Raw genomic sequence first — 18514 nt, 5'->3', positions numbered from 1 at the left:
CGATACTATCTGGTTGTTGCCACCAACCTAGCTAAGCTAGGACCCTTCCAACAAAATCTCTAAACTTGTCGTTGAATTGAACCACAACAAAAAGCTCTCTCAACTCAAACCGCAACAAAAACAAAACCACCACTAGTAGTATACTTGTAACCCCAGCATTAACCATTTCACTTTAATTCCATCGTAACGACAAGTTCATATATATTGACAATTAAACGTGGAATAAATACTTCACCAACAATTAAACACGAACAAAACGCAATTTAGTAGTAGGAGTAACCAACACTAAATTCTCTTTTCCTTTTTACACCTATACCCCTCGACGCTAAGTCTTATTACCACCATGTACCACCCCCCTTGGCCTTGAGCCTTGATGATCCTCTTGGCTACGCGCACGCGCGCGCGCCACCCGCAAGAAACCTACCTCGCCGCCGCCGACGGAGCAGAGGAAGATGATGAAGAAGAAGAAGCAGAGCACGTGCGGTTCGGCGGCTAGACCTCGACGTGGCAGTAGGTGGCGGTCTGGAACCTGAGCCCACTGGCCCCCGGCGCGCCGTTGCCGCCGGCGCCGACGAGGAAGGCGGGGCAGGTCGCGAAGATGTGGTAGTGGCCGGAGATCCAGCTGCCCACCTTCCACCGGACGCGGCCGTCGATCTTGACCTGGAGGATGAGGTACCCGGCCTGGACGTCCTTGGCGAGCGCGTCGGCGAGGTAGGGCGCGAAGGGGACGTTCGGGCCGGAGAGCACCGGGGACCAGACCTCCACGTCGCCGTGGCCCTGGTACACCGGCGGGAGCGCGGAGGCCAGCGTGATCTGCTGGTACTTGTAGGAGGCGTAGACGTCGAGGCGGTCGTAGTAGACGCCGACGCGGTCGTTGGGGTTGCGGGAGGCGACGGTGACCTGGAGCACGGTGGAGAGCACGCCCGCGGCGGCGGAGGCGTTGGCGGAGAGCACGTCCAGCTGCCGGAGCGAGGCGTCCTGGAGGTAGAAGCGCGGGTGCGTGGGGCGGAGGACGAGGTAGACGATGAGGGCGATGACGGCCACCACCAGGGCCAGGAAGAAGAGGAAGGCCAGGAAGCGCCGGCACGTGCGCCGGATGTCGTCCTCGCCGTGGTTGCCGCAGTCCTTGCTCATGGCGTCCGAGCTTGCTTGCTTTAGGACGCGTGTGGGAGAGGAGAGGAGAGGAGAGCAGAGGAGAAGAGGGGCGGTGTCTGGTTGAAAGACTGGGGTGGCCGCTCGGCTCCAGTGGCGTGAATAAATCGGGCTCTCCGAATTCAGTCGTGATTTCCGAAATAAAATAAATCAAATTGCGTCATGGTTCTTTGGTGGGTCATGGCGTTTTATTTTCATGTTTGTGTGGGGCAGAGATTGTGTGAGGTGATCATGTTTTTTTTCGAGGGTACGCCAATGGCGTACTTTAGCTTTATAGAAGAGAGAAAATTATGTACAAGAGATTACATATGCGCTAGTTACGTGTCACAAGTCGACCCTAACCAAGCCTCCACACCACTCCCTAGCTCTACTCGACTACTCTAATAATAGGTGACCTCCGAATGCTCCTGCTCTGGCCCAGGTCCTCAGATCATCAAAGATCATGTCCACCGTATCCCACTCGCTCTTGATCATGCCCGTGCCAAATACTCTCGCGTTCCTTTGCTTCCATAGCGTCAACAGATTAGCATCACGAAAGTGTCAAAGCCTTTCCGAGATTGCTTATCTATTCTTTTCCTAGCTTCCATCCACCACTGCACCAATCTTGAGTCGTTAGATGGACTTAGATCCGCCGTCAATCCCATTCTAGTGATGCAGCGGAACCACTTGCCGCGAGAACACACACTGCAGCAAAATATGGTCCACCATATCCTCCTCCTGGTCGCACAAATAGCATTTTGATGTTTGATCTTGCAAACCGTGCCTAGCTCTCCTATCCGATGTCCACAGTCGGTATTGCACAGCCAGCCACATGAAGATCTTGCACGCAAGGGGTGCCCAACACTTCCAGATGGCCCCGAAGGAGTGGAATCTAACTCCTCCCTCACACAACATCTTGTACGCAGGAGAAGCTGTGTAAACACCGGTCGTGTTCCAAGCCCAGACGGGGCAGTCCTCAACTTGAGCGTCTAGTTGAACTTCCAAGAGGATCTCCCAGAGTCCAATGAATTGGGCGAGGCCCTCCGTGCAGAGGTCTCCTACAACGTCATCCATCCATGTATGCATGTCCATCGCGTCCCGTACAAGTCTCCTGTTTGCCACTTGCGTCCGCACCTTTGCCACAAGTAATGGGGCAATATCTTTGATAGCTGCACCGTGTATCCATCGGTCTTTCCAGAACAAGGTCTTGCCTCCTGAGCCAACTTTCCATTTAACCAGGCTCCCAAACGCTTGGTCCACCTTTTTGTCCGCGGTCAAGTTGAGCCCTTGCCAAGGTCTAGTGACATCCGTGCGTCGGAGCCATTCCCATCTTAGTCTTAATGTGATGTCGTGCTTGTATAGGTCAATGACTCCCAGCCCACCCATGTGCTTAGGCCTGCACACCCTAGTCCAGGAGACAACACATTTGCCCCCATTCACCGCCTCTGTTCCAGCCCAGAAAAATGCACGGCAGCCTTTGTCCACTCTTTCCAGTGCCCATTTTGGTGCCTCCGCGATCATGAGGTGATGAGTGGCTCGCGCTCTCATGACTTGATTGACAAGGATGAGTCTCCCAGGCCTCGTCACAAGGCCCCTTTGCCATCCTGGCAAAATGTGCAGAGTTGTATCCACTATCGGCTGCCACTCGGATCTTTTGAGCTGCCTAATGCTTAGCTGTAGCCCAAGGTATTTGCACGGAAAGGTGTCAATCTTCCATGGCAGTGCAGACTTGACAAGCTCCTCATCCTCACTCTCGGCCCTAATCATGATTGCCGCAGATTTGGTATAATTGACTTTGAGCCCTGACGCCACACCGAAGATGGTGAGAATTTCCTTGACGAACATAAGATCAGACCATGTTGGTTTTATTGAGAGCACCACATCATCAGCGTACAAGGACAAGCGCTGGATAAGGCTACATCCATTGATGGTACTAAGTACTCTGGCCTCATGCGCCTTGCTAATGATAGCCGTTAGAACGTCCATGGCAATAACATCCGGCCATGGAGGGAGTGCCATACAAAGCAGTTTCTTTTTCTCAAAGGAGATTGAAACATCCGGCCTCGCTCAATGTGACAAATGCACACATCTATTCCCCCCAAAAAAATGCACACATCTATATTTATTACTCCCTCTGTAAAGTAATGTAAGAGGGAGTAATTATTAAGTAGAGTGCAAAACAAAGTGAACCATGATAAAAAATGTTACAAGATATGAGAGAAACACCTAATACTAAGTCGACTTCTTCTGCGGCAACGCCTTCAAGAAGAAATAACCGTCCTCACACCATCGTCGCCACGTTCGGCCGAAGACGGCATGGACAAGGATTTTCATCTTGATTGCTTGCTGACCGGCCAAAGAAAACCAGCAGCACAACAATTAGACAACGCCTTGAACAAGATAATGACGCAATATTGTTGTCGCCAAGCCCGACCAATAAAGGCCGGGACAGAGCAGCTCTCTTGTGGCCTCCCAGAACCTAGAGTAATTTTGGGAAGTTTGTAATTCTTACAAACTTTGCTATTTGGATTCTTCTATTTTGCAAACCTATATGACACGGAAATTTATTTATTTTGCACTAACAAATTACAATGAAAATATACCAATGATTTTACTTAAAGAAATGAAACATCGTTACAATACTATCGGATTCAATAAACTTCCCGGCCAACAAGGAAAATGATTCAAGATAACTTGGGTCACAATCATAGTTCTTTTTCTCTTATTGTGTTTTTAGAATTCTTAGAATTTTCCCGCAAAAAAAAAGAATTCTTAGAATTTAATAGGCCCTCAAGTTTGAATGACACTTAGTCAACGATAGGTTTGGTTTTTTTATATAAAGAAGCACACGAATTAACATTTGAACTTCCATGCCCAAGTTTGAATTTATCGGGGTTTTGTTTCGGGCTATGGGTGTTTGAAACATCTATGCAACATGCAAAACCTAATTCACCATAGTATGTGGTGAATGTGATCCATCATTCTCCCTCACTCAAGGTTTTGAACGAAGGGGTAGAGTATAGACAATACGATATAGTATAATAGCAGAGAAAAAGAAATTTAGCTCAGATGAACCGATGCACCAATGGTATAAAATAGCTACGATATGCATCAATCGTACATATTAATTCGGATACCTTTTGCTGTGGGGGAAAATGCTACTCCCTTCGTCCTATAATGTAAGACGTTTTTTGACACTAGTGTAGTGTTAAAAAATGTCTTACATTATGGGACGGAAGGAGTGCCATATAGTATAACATTTTGCTAGCGGTTAGGCTTTTAGTTGAGCAAAACTCAAATATGGATACAATGAATATGTGTCAATGTTTTCTGGTGCGATTTGTTGTGACTTGGAAGCCCTTTGGCATTTCGTGAAGATATTGTTGTTGGGCGACTTGTATCTCTATGGGATATTCCCCAACCCAAGTACGATTTCAACGATCACGACATTCTATCCTTTTGGATGGGCGACTCTGACATGGTTTTTGAAACTTACGGAAGTATTCAAGTTCGTGCATGTGTACAAGTGACGGTGTCGGCGCTTCGGTTTGACCGCATTCTCTTTACGGAAGTCCTGACAATATTTCGTGCTGCAAAAAAAGACATCACAAAAAAGATAATTGAGAAATTTCTTTGTAGTCTTTTTAGTTGTAGGAATTTCTCGGTAAGTTGTGGGTTCTGTGACCCGAATCACTGTATGTGTATTCTTTTTGTCGAATTTACTCTAACTTTCTATATATTCATGGTTTTTTTATCCAAAGAGCACACACGTTTTTACTCCTCAATGTGCATCACACCCACAAGACGAGGGCACCAATGACGTGTGCGCCCGTCCATCGGGCATCTCGGTGGCAGCAGAGGCATAGGAGGGCCCTGGCTACAGCCAGAGACATAGGCAGCAGCAGAGCAATGGCGCGTCACGTGGAGCGCCTGCCCCTGTTGTCTGAGGAAAGCCGTTGCGTTGGTCTGGGCGGCCGACAGACACGCAGCGCGTACTGGGCCCGGCCTGGCAGGCGGTCCTCGGTCGGTCAGAAGACCGGCTCCGCCTGGCTGCCGCATGCATGGACACATAAGAAGCAACAGCTGGCACTGATCATGGACTCTCTGCACAACTCTCTCCGTTTTTATTAAGTTTGTAGAAAAATATATCGACATGTACACCATCCAAGCTAATACGCAGAGTAAACTGAAACGAAGGGAAGGACCGGAGAGAGAGGAAGTGTACGTGGATGATTACTCAAATATAATCTGCAACTAAGCGTATGGCTAGAAGCATCTGTAGCCGCAATACGACTGGCACCCATCATCCTGGGCTGAGCCGAGTGCGAGCCATGCGGCGGAAGCACGTGTCGCAGCTTCTTCCACGGACACGCGCATTGGAAGAACGGTGGTACGGGAGGGAGGTACACATGCGTACGTCCCAACCAACAGATGGAGTCCGAAGTCCCTTCACAACGGGTTTAAAATTAACTTCGTTGTCTCCGGTCACATGGCTTTAGAACACAATTTACTCCTCCCTGGGCAAACATAGCACGGCCAGTATGGGTGGCGTGGCGGGGGGTGGTGCGGTGCCGAAAGGGTACGTACGTACCTACCGGCCGCCTGCCCAGACGTATCGGGAAAGCCCGGGCCCGATCGGGAGGCATGGAAGCTTCGCCGCCATGTGCAGGTTGCTTACCCAATTTTCTTCCACACGGTAGGCGGCGTCGCGCCGTACCGTCCGTTCATCACGCGGTTCTACAACCTACTCGTATCTTGGTATGGACTCGACGCGGCACCGGCCGTCTCGTGGTGTGGAGTACTACATGGCGGTGGACGTGGTGGTGGTTACAAGGAAAGTGCCGCGCTCGATCCGTCGGCTCCACCTTTTCAGGGCTTGGACTGCACACTTGATTCCTCCCGGCTCCTACGCTGCGTGAGAGCCACGGCTGGCTGGCGTCGTGGATCGTTCGTTCGTTCATTCATTCGTCCTGCTACGTACCTGCAGTGGCCACTAACTAATCGCGACGCTAGACCAAATCCAGGGACCAAAATAGCGAGTGAATTGCAGAAAACATCGACATTGAAGGCTAGGTTTGCAGGAACCACAATTCTACGGGTTTGTGCCCAAAACCACTAATTCCCAGCCTAATTTTTTGCAAAAAACACTAGTCGCTCAGTTTGCTCGTTTTAAACCCTATTATGACAGGTGGGTCCCGATGAACAGGGTGATGTGACAAAGAAAAAAGCCAAGTACACCCTGGTACATTTGTGATTTGCAAAAAGACACCTAAAAAAGCAATCGGGTCCTCCGTGACCTTCCTCTCCCACCTCGGTGGTGGACGCCGCCGGCCACTCCCTCTCCGGGCCGCCACCGTTGATGGACGGTGAGCAATCGGCCCACCTGGCAGTGGCCCAGGGCTGGTCAACACGTGGTGGCACGCACAGGAGAGGGCCAGGGCGCGGCAGGTGCTCGCCCGGAGCACGGTCGGGCACGGGGGAGCGGCGGACGAAGGAAGATGCGCGTGGGCTGCACTTGCGTGCGCAAGCGAGGCCGCGACCATGGGCGTACGAGGCCGTGGTGCAGGAGGTTGGCCGAGCTTGCGGCCATGGCGCATAGTGGCATCGGCTCGAGGGGGGCAGGGGCTAGCGCCATGGACGCCTCCGTCCTCCTGCGCTTAGTGCACGCCATGGATGCGGGGATGTATGAGGTCGCCAAATAGAAGTGGGAGAGCCTCAATCGTAGGAGCCCTTGTCATCTTCTCCGCCTCCGGTGAGCCGACGGGGTCGTGGGCGAGGCGAGGGAGGAGCGGGTGCGGGCGAGGCGAGGGAAGAGAGAGAGAGAGAGAGAGAGAGAGAGAGAGAGAGAGAGAGAGAGGAGGGAGGAGGAGGAGAAAGGACATGGCAGGGGCGCCGGACTCCTTCGGTGGCTGGCGGCGAGGCGGCGGCCGGCGGGGTCGCGAGCAAGGCAAGGCGGCGGTGAGCCGGGGACGCGGACCAGATCTTGTCCAGGACCAGACCTTATCCTCGTCATTTTACAGTTTAGTCCATGATATTGTGTCTATTCGTGATCTGTTATATCATGCCACGTCACCCTATTTAGCGGGACCCATCTATCATAATCGGGTTTACAACGAGCAAAACGGACAACTAGTGTTTTTTGCAAATAATTAGGCTGGAAATTAGTGGTTTTGGGCACAACCTCGTAGAATTGTGGTTCCTGCGAACATAGCCTTCAATGTCGATGTTTTTTGCAATTCACTCCTAAAATAGCAGTACTGTCGACTTTCTTCAACTCTTTTTTTTTCTTTTCTTTTCTTTGTGATTGGCAACAGGACCTTCGATGTGAAAGAGAGAGAGAGAGAGAGACTCTGGACGCGACCTTTGTGTTGGCATGTAAGTCGTGGCGCACCGATGGATGAGAAAAGATGAGAAGGACCTCTCCTTCCTCGTGGCCGTCGCCTTCGCAGAGAAAAGGAAACGCTCGACGGCGAATGCGCGTCAACCCCGGATAATACAGGCATCTACCACTAGTCTCTTCACTGTTGCAATCACCTTTCACTAACCTAGGTAACGCGAGACCCGTTCCGTTTGACCCAGACTTCACCTTGCCTTCCTACTACAGGCAGGCCACAAGACTCAAAACAGAAGCAAGATATACTACAGTAACACAGAAAGCAACCACGTCCAACACTTACGGTTAGAGACAAATCGTTGATGATTCAGTTTATGGGCCATAGCACTTGCAGTCGGTTCGTACCCGATGTATGATGAAAATGAATCGTATGCAGAGCAGTTTCGACGTAAAACCATGGCCATGCAACTCAGGTACCAGTCCTACAACCAATGGACGTTCCATGACACATCAATTGTTTGTACTCCCTCCGGGCTCCGGTCACTTGTACCACTCTTTATACGTATAAGATTTGTCTGGTAGTCATCGAAAGAAGTAATAAATAAGAAAATAATAGGGAGAGGTCGAAAGAAGTTGTGCAGGGACATATGCAAATCTTATGGCCCCCATTGAGACCGGAGATAAGATGATCCTCCCCCTCTGCCCCTGGGCAACTCCAACTCCAACCAACCCCCTCTATGTAATCCTATCAGGGTAGCACCGGCGAAAACCTCCGTGATCGTCCATTGTCCCTTTGCTAAAGCCATACTAGTCCGACACAAGCAAATCTTCTGAACAGGGGAGTAGGAGTCCCGGGACCCCGCCCGCGAGTAGGCAAGATTCTAATGAACCACCCCCACATTGCATTACATTAGGTCAGGTATCCTCCTCTCCTCTCCGGTCCACTTCACTTCACAATAGACCACCCAACAACCAACCGAGGTCGGCATTGCCCTCCATATCCTGTCACTTGCGTTGCGTACATGGCCACCACCATCCAAAGCAAAGCTGAGCTAATGGAAGTCGACCACTTGGGAAGAAATTAAAGCTTGTATTCTGCAAGTGCAATGATGATCGACCATTCAATTACCATTATACCTAAACACGGTGGATCCCTAAAGATAACGAAAACCTAAAGACGATAGAGATGCGGTGTGGCCCTGGTAATGCTTATAGGGTGCAGAGTGACGTCCCGCATAGGCTCGCCAGAGTGCTGGGTTAGCACAAATTAAGCTAACACAACTGCAGGCTAGAACTAGATTTGCCCAATCTTGAATACGAAGCGGGCCGGGTCGGGCGCTGCGCTGCCTAACAAGCATTTCATTCTTGATAATTATATTTTGTTTGAGGGGAGTTATTCCTTTAATGGAAAGAAGGAAAAGGCAGATTCAAAATCTTTTTTCTTTGGATTTCTCAAAACAAAAAATACCTCCTTGTATCAGGAGTGGGGTAATGCTGCGCAGCATCTTGTTGCACATACCTACAACAAACAACAACAACAACAAAGCCTTTAGTCCCAAACAAATTGGGGTAGGCTAGAGGTGAAACCCATAAGATCTCGCAACCAACTCATGGCTCTGGCACATAGATAGCAAGCTTCCACGCACCCCTGTCCATAGCTAGCTCTTTGATGATACTCCAATCCTTCAGGTCTCTCTTAACGGACTCCTTTCATGTCAAAATTCGGTCTACCCCGCCCTCTCTTGACATTCTCCGCACGCTTTAGCCGTCCGCTATGCACTGGAACTTCTGGAGGCCTGCGCTGAATATGCCCAAACCATCTCAGACGATGTTGGACAAGCTTCTCCTCAATTGGTGCTACCTCAACTCTATCTCGTATATCATCATTCCGGACTCGATCCTTCCTCGTGTGGCCACACATCCATCTCAACATACGCATCTCCGCCACACCTAACTGTTGAACATGTCGCCTTTTAGTCGGCCAACACTCCGCGCCATACAACATTACGGGTCGAACCGCCGTCCTGTAGAACTTGCCTTTTAGCTTTTGTGGCACTCTCTTGTCACAGAGAATGCCAGAAGCTTGGCGCCACTTCATCCATCCGGCTTTGATTCGATGGTTCACATCTTCATCAATACCCCCATCCTCCTGCAACATTGACCCCAAATACCGAAAGGTGTCCTTCCGAGGTACCACCCGGCCGTCAAGGCTAACCTCCTCCTCCTCACACCTAGTAGTACTGAAACCGCACATCATGTACTCGGTTTTAGTTCTACTAAGCCTAAACCCTTTCGATTCCAAGGTTTGTCTCCATAACTCTAACTTCCTATTTACCCCCGTCCGACTATCGTCAACTAGCACCACATCATCTGCAAAGAGCATACACCATGGGATATCTCCTTGTATATCCCTTGTGACCTCATCCATCACCAATGCAAAAAGATAAGGGCTCAAAGCTGACCCCTGATGTAGTCCTATCTTAACCGGGAAGTCATCGGTGTCGACATCACTTGTTCGAACACTTGTCACAACGTTATCGTACATGTCCTTGATGAGGGTAATGTACTTTGCTGGGACTTTGTGTTTCTCCAAGGCCCACCACATGACATTCCGCGGTATCTTATCATAGGCCTTCTCCAAGTCAATGAACACCATATGCAAGTCCCTCTTTTGCTCCCTATATCTCTCCATAAGTTGTCGTACCAAAAAAATGGCTTCCATGGTCGACCTCCCAGGCATGAAACCAAACTGATTTTTGGTCACGCTTGTCATTCTTCTTAAGCGGTGCTCAATGACTCTCTCCCATAGCTTCATTGTATGGCTCATCAGCTTAATTCCACGGTAATTAGTACAACTCTGAACATCTCCCTTGTTCTTGAAGATTGGTACTAATATACTCCGTCTCCATTCTTCTGGCATCTTGTTTGCCCGAAAAATGAGGTTGAAAAGATTGGTTAGCCATACTATCGCTATGTCCCCGAGACCTTTCCACACCTCAATGGGGATACAATCAGGGCCCATCGCCTTGCCTCCTTTCATCCTTTTTAAAGCCTCCTTCACCTCAGACTCCTGGATTCGCCACACAAAACGCATGCTGGTCTCATCAAAGGAGTCGTCCAGTTCAATGGTAGAACTCTCATTCTCCCCATTGAACAGCTTGTCGAAGTACTCCCGCCATCTATGCTTAATCTCCTCGTCCTTCACCAAGAGTTGGCCTGCTCCGTCCTTGATGCATTTGACTTGGCCAATATTCCTCGTCTTCCTCTCTCGGATCTTGGCCATCTTATAGATGTCCCTTTCACCTTCCTTCGTGCCTAACCGTTGGTAGAGGTCCTCATATGCCCGACCCCTTGCTTCACCAACAGCTCGCTTTGCGGCCTTCTTCGCCATCTTGTACTTCTCTATGTTGTCTGCACTCCTATCCAGGTATAGGCGTCTGAAGCAATCTTTCTTCTCTTTAATCGCCTTTTGGACATCATCATTCCACCACCAGGTATCCTTATCTTCGCTTCTCCTTCCCCTGGACACTCCAAACTCCTCCGAGGCCACCTTACGAATGCAAGTCGCCATCTTCATCCACACATTGTCCGCATCCCCTCCTTCCTCCCAAGGGCCCTCCTTAATGACCCTCTCCTTGAACACCTGAGCTACCTCCCCCTTGAGTTTCCACCACTTCGTTCTAGCAACTTTGGCACGCTTATCCCGCTGGACACGAATCCGAAAGCGGAAGTCAGCAACCACCAGCTTATGCTGGGGTACAACATTCTCTCCAGGTATCACCTTACAGTCTAGGCACGCACGCCTATCTTCTCTTCTCGAGAGGATGAAATAAATCTGGCTAGAGTGTTGGCCACTACTAAAAGTCACCAGATGTGATTCTCTTTCTAAAGAGGGTGTTAGCTACAATCATGTTGTAGGCTAGAGCAAAGCTTAAGACATCTTCTCCTTCTTGATTCCTGATGCCATAACCAAAGCCCCCATGCGCCCCTTCAAAACCTGTGTTAGATGTACCCACGTGGCCATTGAGGTCTCCTCCTATGAAGAGCTTCTCACCAATCGGTACACTCCTAACCATGTCTTCCAGGCCTTCCCAGAACTCCCTCTTGGTGTTCTCATTGTGGCCTACTTGCGGGGCATACGCGCTGATAACATTGAGAACCAAGTCCTCAACTACCAGCTTGACCAGGATAATCCGGTCCCCACGTCTCTTGACGTCTACCACTCCATACTTGAGGCTCTTGTTGATCAAGATGCCTACGCCATTTCTGTTTGCAGCCGTCCCCGTGTACCACAGCTTGAAGCCGGTATCGTCCACCTCCTTCGCCTTCTGTCCTCTCCATTTGGTTTCTTGGACGCAAAGGATATCAACCCCTCTCCTCACCGCTGCATCAACTAGCTCCCGAAGCTTCCCTGTCAGAGACCCTACGTTCCAGCTACCTAAGCAAATTCTCCTAGGCTCGGCTAGCTTCCTTACCCTTCGCACTCGTCGAGTCAAATGTGAAGACCCTTGCTCATTTTCCACTACATCCGGGCACCGATGTAGCGCGCCACTAAGGATGCGACGACCCGATCCTCGCTCACTTGCCACCGTATCCGGATCAAGATACGGCGCGCCACTTGGGGGGTGACGGCCCGACCCTTGCCCATTTTCCACCACACCCGGGTTCCGATGTGGCGCGTCGCTGAGAGGGTTACGCCCCAACGAAAATCTTTTGGGTTTCATCTCCATAAGAGTGGCTGAGTTTTTACGTTGGCTCGCCAAGCCTATCACAACCCTCCTCCTTTACCCGGGCTTTGGACCGGCTATGTTGAGACAACATAGGCGGAGTTTTGTCGAAAGTCATCTTTTGATCCCGAGCTCATATGCTCCTACATGAACAGTAAAATCGAAAAAATATAAAAAAAAATTCAAAAAATTCCAATTTTTTTTTGAGAGAAACATTGACAAAAGTTCTAAGTGCCTGCAAAAATTCATCATGAAATCACATTCCTGTAAGGCGTGGCAAAAAAAAACAAATTCAATGCTTCAAAATGCTTTTGAAAGTAGCTTTTTCAAAGTACTGTTTTTGTTTTTTTTGCCATGCCTTCTAGGAATGTGATTTCACGACGAATTTTTGCAGGCACTTAGAACTTTTGTCAATGTTTCTCCCAAAAAAATTTGGAACTTTTTGGATTTTTTCGATATTTTTTCGATTTTACTGTTCATGCGGGAGCATATGAGCTCGGGATCAATTCCTCCGCGTCCGAGTTTTAATGGTCTAACCAAATAAGTTTGTATATAAAGACACATGGAAGTTAAATAAATCAGGGACACTATCTTGTGAACATGCTTGGCAGCCCACGAGACCTACTTGGAAGACGATGGCTCATACCAGGTTGTATCAATTAGTAATGTTATTCGCAAAAAAAAAAAGTAATGTTGACTGGCTCCTCATAATTATTGGATGGATCTTCAGTGATGCCAAATATTCTTTCATATAGAATACCCAACAAACATCATGCAACAAACAGAGCACAAAGGCATGCCTCGAGCCAAACCATTTCATGCGCTGTTTTTGACGCCTAACAATGATTAACAACGACACTCAGCAAAAGGAAAAACTAGGACTGGAGACACGGCTATCCACCAACCATGGTTAACAGGGGCGAACACACTGCTTGGAATTGGAGTTACAACTCATGGAGATTACACAACCTCCATCTGAAGCTATAGAGAACTTGCATGCCTGCACTTTGGTTATGCCCATACTATTTAACAACAAAATTGCTACGCCGATGGTTCACCTACGCTAAGCACAAAACGGTAGTATTCCCCTTAAGGATATTCCACTTCTGGATACAGTACCAACCTATCAAAGAATTGTCTAGCCCTTACAAGAAACTGGCTTCTGCATCTAAGTAAACAGCTGTATTCAGGAACAAACCTAATTTCCCTTTTAAAAAGGTGGACACCAACTTCCTGTTAAATTCAGATTGTGACAGGGTGTGTCCTTGCGGGCATGGCATGTTATCGATCCAAGCAGGTTTTGCAAATTAATCCAGTTCTATGAGGGAAGGGAAATCAGGAAGCATTGTTTGTCTAACAATTTAAAACCCATACAAGTTCAATCCGCAGGTCCTGCTGATTTTCACAAAAGAACGCCAGACCTTCAACTCGGCATATTAACAGCGGCGTGTACCACAACACAACGCTGACAATCATTTCTCTACATACAAACTGGATTCCATCCATGCAGAAAACACTGGCTTGAGTTACTGTCACTCAAGACTTCAATGCAGAAGCAAACAGGAAAGTTTGTTTGGACCAGATGAACTGAAATGGTTACACAACCACGTAGTCTACAACATGTTCTGGAAGCTCATCAGACCATATTACGATCCGCCATGTTAGACCATAGATCTGTAGCCAGAGGGGCTAAAACTGAGCAGCCCATCTCACCCAACAGCAACTCTCATGTCAGCAATAAAACGTAATTTTCTGGCTTTTTTTTTCTAACTAAACTATAAATGCAAACAGAGATCCTAAACATACAGAACTTCAAATATAAGCACAATAAGTGATTAGAGCCTGTTTCAGGCGCAAGTACATTAAAGTACTCCCTCCGTCCCAAAATAAGTGACTCAACTTTGTACTAAAGTTAGTACAAAGTTGACACTTATTTTGGGACGGAGGGAGTATGATATGTAGCCCCCCCTAAGGATCCATACATGATTGAGGTTCTCACTTGGGGGAAATTAACAACCAGGGATAATCATTCTTGCCAAGCATTTCCCACATGCACACTCGGTATATTCAATGTCCACCCATCTTGAACCTATGATATGATGGGTGAAGAAGTCACATACTATCAATTAAGCATCATTTCAGACTCTTCCTGGTCACGGATTCTATGGGCACGCAGGTAAACTGAAGTTACCCAGCCATTACTCATGAATCAGTGTCTGGCCAGCGTCTTATAAGATCAGCTAACTTCTCGTACCTATTGAAGATGGTCCCTTAGATCAACATCTGGAGTAGTTACAGCCGTGAACAATCCTGATAAGTGATAAGGGCCAACAGTTAACTATGATATATGCCTTAGCAGTACACAATAAAGGATGTGCAATCGAGTACAAATACTAGGATGACAAGATCATACTTCGATTATACTACAAGGCGGTCTGAACTGACAATCTTATTTTTAACATCGGTAGACGGCTACACAGTCTAGGGTTTACAGTAGTGTAACAACATTCAGAAGACAAAATAAACTAAAGTTCTGATATATTCTATATATATGCATATGATTATGTAGTCATTAAACACACTATGACAAAGCTGACGATAAGGAAGTGTGGTACCAACATATTCAAAGTAGAAAACAGTACTAGCACACGGACAAAAAAAGGAAATGCGCCGTGCCCCTCTAGGCAGCTGGAGTACAATAATAAGATGCTAATGGCAACATGCAGAAGAAGAACAATGTGAATAGAGTCTCTTTCAAGCAAACAAACATGAAAAAAACCGAAACAAAAATGTGTCTACTATTACAATATAGCGCCCCAACTATAATTGATGGGGTTCCCTAATAGCAGTAAACATATATATTAAAGAATGTAGTCTAGTGGCCATGCAATCATTTCCAGGAAGATGCAGAAATGCAAACATTTGGAATCTTTTTTGTAGATCTGCAACATTATGACACCAACTCACAGCTAAAACTATACAGTATGTAAGGCCCTTGTGGACAACTACCATGATCTCACAGGTCATCATAGTGTGAAGACAAATGATCTGGCGATATTTAAAACTTATTACATGTGAAATTAGCCACACAGAAAAACTCCAAGAAATTTTAATATACAGACCACCAAGGCACAATTTGAACATATTCCCCATATACCAATAATGGTAACAGAGGTCAACTTTGTAGCCAGATTATACTCATTCCCTTCTATGACTACAAAATTTTAAGTGAAGCTCATGAAACTATGGCATAAGGCCAAATCTTTCTTCAGTACCAATTTTAGCGCCACAAGAAAATCACTTGTATTTCGCAATGTACACAAGAACTTAACAAATTCATATCCACAAACATATGACTAGAGTGAGAGCTGTCAAAAAATAAGTCAGATCCAAGACCCTGCCCCATGCCTCCCATTGTTTTCCAGATTACGGATGATGTGGTGTGTTACAAGAGCTGAACTGAGGATGCAACCCTCAAACATATCATTTGATACATTTCAATTCAGTCTACCACTATGGGGCACTCCAAAGTCCAAACATCAGTCCATGAAGCTACATGCCAGTGTACAGGTTTACATATGAAAATATAAAGCTCACAGCAAGTACTAAGCTCAATCACAGGTATAGTATGACAATTCACACTTCTCGCCTAAGATTAATCTTCATGTAGTTCTATCTCTGGTTTGCAGCAGTCAAAAGTTCACTGCTACTGCTATACCCAATCCCATATGCGGAATTTCAACAAAAAACACTTGCGAACTTTACTTTGGTAAATCTAGGTCTCAAACAACTAGAAGCCGTCCTTTTTTTTAATGCATGTACAACTTCTAGGACCAAAACTATAGATAGAGCTAAAATCTAACATGAGACAGTAGAGGTTATATTCTGGCAAGCTTATACCCATCTGGACCTAAGTTTGTCAGTCATTTTAGAGACAACAACAACAACAACAAGGGCTGTTGTTGTCTCTAAAATGACAGAGAAGCTTAGATCCAGATGGGTATTTTAGAGACAAGAAAACCAAATGGAGTGGATGTTGGTCCCCAGCTCATACGCATTACCTGGTAGGGGATGGATTGTATTATTTTTAATAATAGATAATCTCCTTCTCTTGAAACATCAAAGGATGATAGTGGATTATTAACTGATCGTCTTCTTTGTTTTGCTTATATATCCTCACAAAAATTTACAAAAAAGGAAACTAATAAATAATATAATTATCATTTGCAGTTTGCCAGATTTCCTAGTGCCGAAGTTTGGATATTATTAGTAGCTGAAGGTTATGTGCGACTCCTGCATCAGTTGGACTCTTCACTATTTTTGGATGTTCTATTAAAAGTGTGTTCTCTGACTCCCGTTGACAATTCACTTAGACACTATAGTAAGACTCGAACACAGCCACACACTCCTTCAAGTTGACCATTTGACCCATCTCTCCATCTGGCAATCAAAATCAAGGCTGCTAACGACCATATTTTCAAACTCACAAATCACCACATCAAGAAAGAACATACGGACATAAACACCTTGCCGCTCTTACAATCCATACAATTTTTTTACAACATGGAACTCTGAATGTAAATTGAAGGCATAACCACAAAAGGTACTGGAATCATGTCAGCTAACCTTCACAAGACGACTTGGCAGCGGCGTGCCGGGCCATCAAATTTTGCGTCGGTGGCGTTCTTCCCACGGAATGTGACGGGCACTCCATCGCACAGCACCCTCATGGCCCTCCGGCGGGTGCGCCAGCCCCCTCTATCGAAGACGGCGATGGCCGCGAGCCTCACCTGGACCTCCATGGTGCCCCCGTTCCCGCTCTTGAGCGCCGCGGCCTCGTCGGGCCCGACGTAGGTCCCGTCGACGTCGAGGCGGAAGGCGAGCGTGGTGGTGTTCCGGGGCCCCTGCGCGAAGGGCGCGAGGGAGGTGACGGCGATGGGGGAGGAGGGGGCGAGATCGACGTAGGCGACGAGGGAGGAGTAGGAGATGGTGAGCTTGGAGTTGGGGTTGTCGGCGAGGAGCGAGGCGTCGAAGGCGGCGGAGAGGGAGGAGTTGGCCGGGGAGTAGGCGACGCGGGAGAGCGTGAGAGCGGAGAGGGAGAAGGCGGGCGCGCGCGGGCGGAGGAGGAGCCAGACGATGAAGGTGCCGGCGCCGAGGAGGAGGAAGGCGGCGACGACGAGCGCGAGGAGGCGGCGCAGGCAGGTGGGCGGCGGCGGAGGGGCCGCCTGGTAGGGGTTGTGGTGGTTGTGGTAGTGGTGGTAGGGCGGGGGCGGGGGCGGGGGCGGGTGGTGGTGGTGGTGGTGCGGGGGCGGGGCCGGGTAGGGGTAGGCGACGCCGAAGGCGGCCGTGCCGTTGCCGTTGGCGACGGGGGGCGGGGCGGCGGCGTAGTAGGCGGAGCTGGCGTTGCCGGGGTTGGGCCCGGCGTTGGCGGGGTAGCCCATGGCCGGGCCGGGCGGCGGCGGGGCCTTGGCGTTGGGGCGGTCGCCGTCCGGCGGGTGCGCCGCTGAGGAGGAAGAGGACGCCGGGTGCATGGCGGCGGCGGCGGGGGTTTTGCTTGCTTGCTTGCTGGGGAGGGGAGGGGAGGGGAGGAGGGAGGCGGCGATGGTGATTTGGGATCTGGAGGAGGAGGACAGGAGGAGCAGCAGGAGGATCGGGTCGGTCGGTAGAAACGGCGGTGAAGGGCAGCGCGTCGTGGGTTGGCGTAAATGCAAATTCGCCGTGTTTTCTCCTCCTTTTTCTCGGCGTTGGTTATAGTGGATGGGGTACCGTATCAACTTCGATTCTCCACGCCGCACGTCAGATCGTCGCCGCGTTGGTACTATTGGTAAATCATCGCGTATATATATAGACTATAGGGTGTTGTGGAGCATTGCACGTCGCCACGAGACTCGTGGTAATCCGCTGAAATGCCGAGTCTAGCTCCAGCTTTTGGAATCTTTCCTTTTGACCGACAGGAGCCAGCTCTGGCGTTTCAACGTCGCCGTGGACACGAGGCGATGTTTCCCAAGTGGCAATGGACGAGGCACGCAAATTGCAAAAGATTAAAAATACCCTAAAAATAAAAGTGGCAACGGACGCGGAGTGCCCAGGTCTACACGACCCTTGACGAAAAGTCCGTCCAGAACTTCTCTACAAGCTCCGTTGAAAACGAAGAGAAGGACCCTCGACGCGACGGTGAAGACGTGACTCAAGCGAGAGTGGAAGGGACACGGTTCACTTTGTCGAAAACGAGGCTGGAGCGGTGAAAGGGATGAGTGAGTTCGCTGACCTGCCGGAGGAGGAGCGCATGTACACGCTTATGACGATTTGGCGCTGCTGGCAC

At 48.7% G+C, this 18514-nt stretch overlaps 2 protein-coding genes across 2 annotated transcripts; both read right to left on the bottom strand.

The window, feature by feature from the left end:
• Positions 1–141: 141 nt before the first annotated feature.
• LOC109763848 (NDR1/HIN1-like protein 1) lies at positions 142–1309 on the bottom strand. The gene has a single exon (XM_020322710.4). It carries the CDS (start codon positions 1132–1134, stop codon positions 493–495), a length of 642 nt encoding a protein of 213 aa, XP_020178299.1. The 5' UTR covers positions 1135–1309; the 3' UTR covers positions 142–492.
• A 12677-nt stretch (positions 1310–13986) lies between these two features.
• Positions 13987–18000, bottom strand: LOC109763849 (uncharacterized protein At1g08160). Its single transcript, XM_020322711.4, has 2 exons — positions 16819–18000; positions 13987–14502 (listed from the first exon to the last, which is right to left on the bottom strand). Exon 1 carries the CDS (start codon positions 17721–17723, stop codon positions 16821–16823), a length of 903 nt encoding a protein of 300 aa, XP_020178300.1. The 5' UTR covers positions 17724–18000; the 3' UTR covers positions 13987–14502; positions 16819–16820.
• Positions 18001–18514: the final 514 nt, after the last annotated feature.

The sequence above is a fragment of the Aegilops tauschii genome, chromosome 4, assembly GCF_002575655.3.
Source record: "Aegilops tauschii subsp. strangulata cultivar AL8/78 chromosome 4, Aet v6.0, whole genome shotgun sequence".
Lineage (NCBI taxonomy): Eukaryota > Viridiplantae > Streptophyta > Magnoliopsida > Poales > Poaceae > Aegilops > Aegilops tauschii.
The sequence above is the reverse complement of the archived record's forward strand: the minus strand, read 5'-3'. Positions and strand labels throughout refer to the sequence as shown.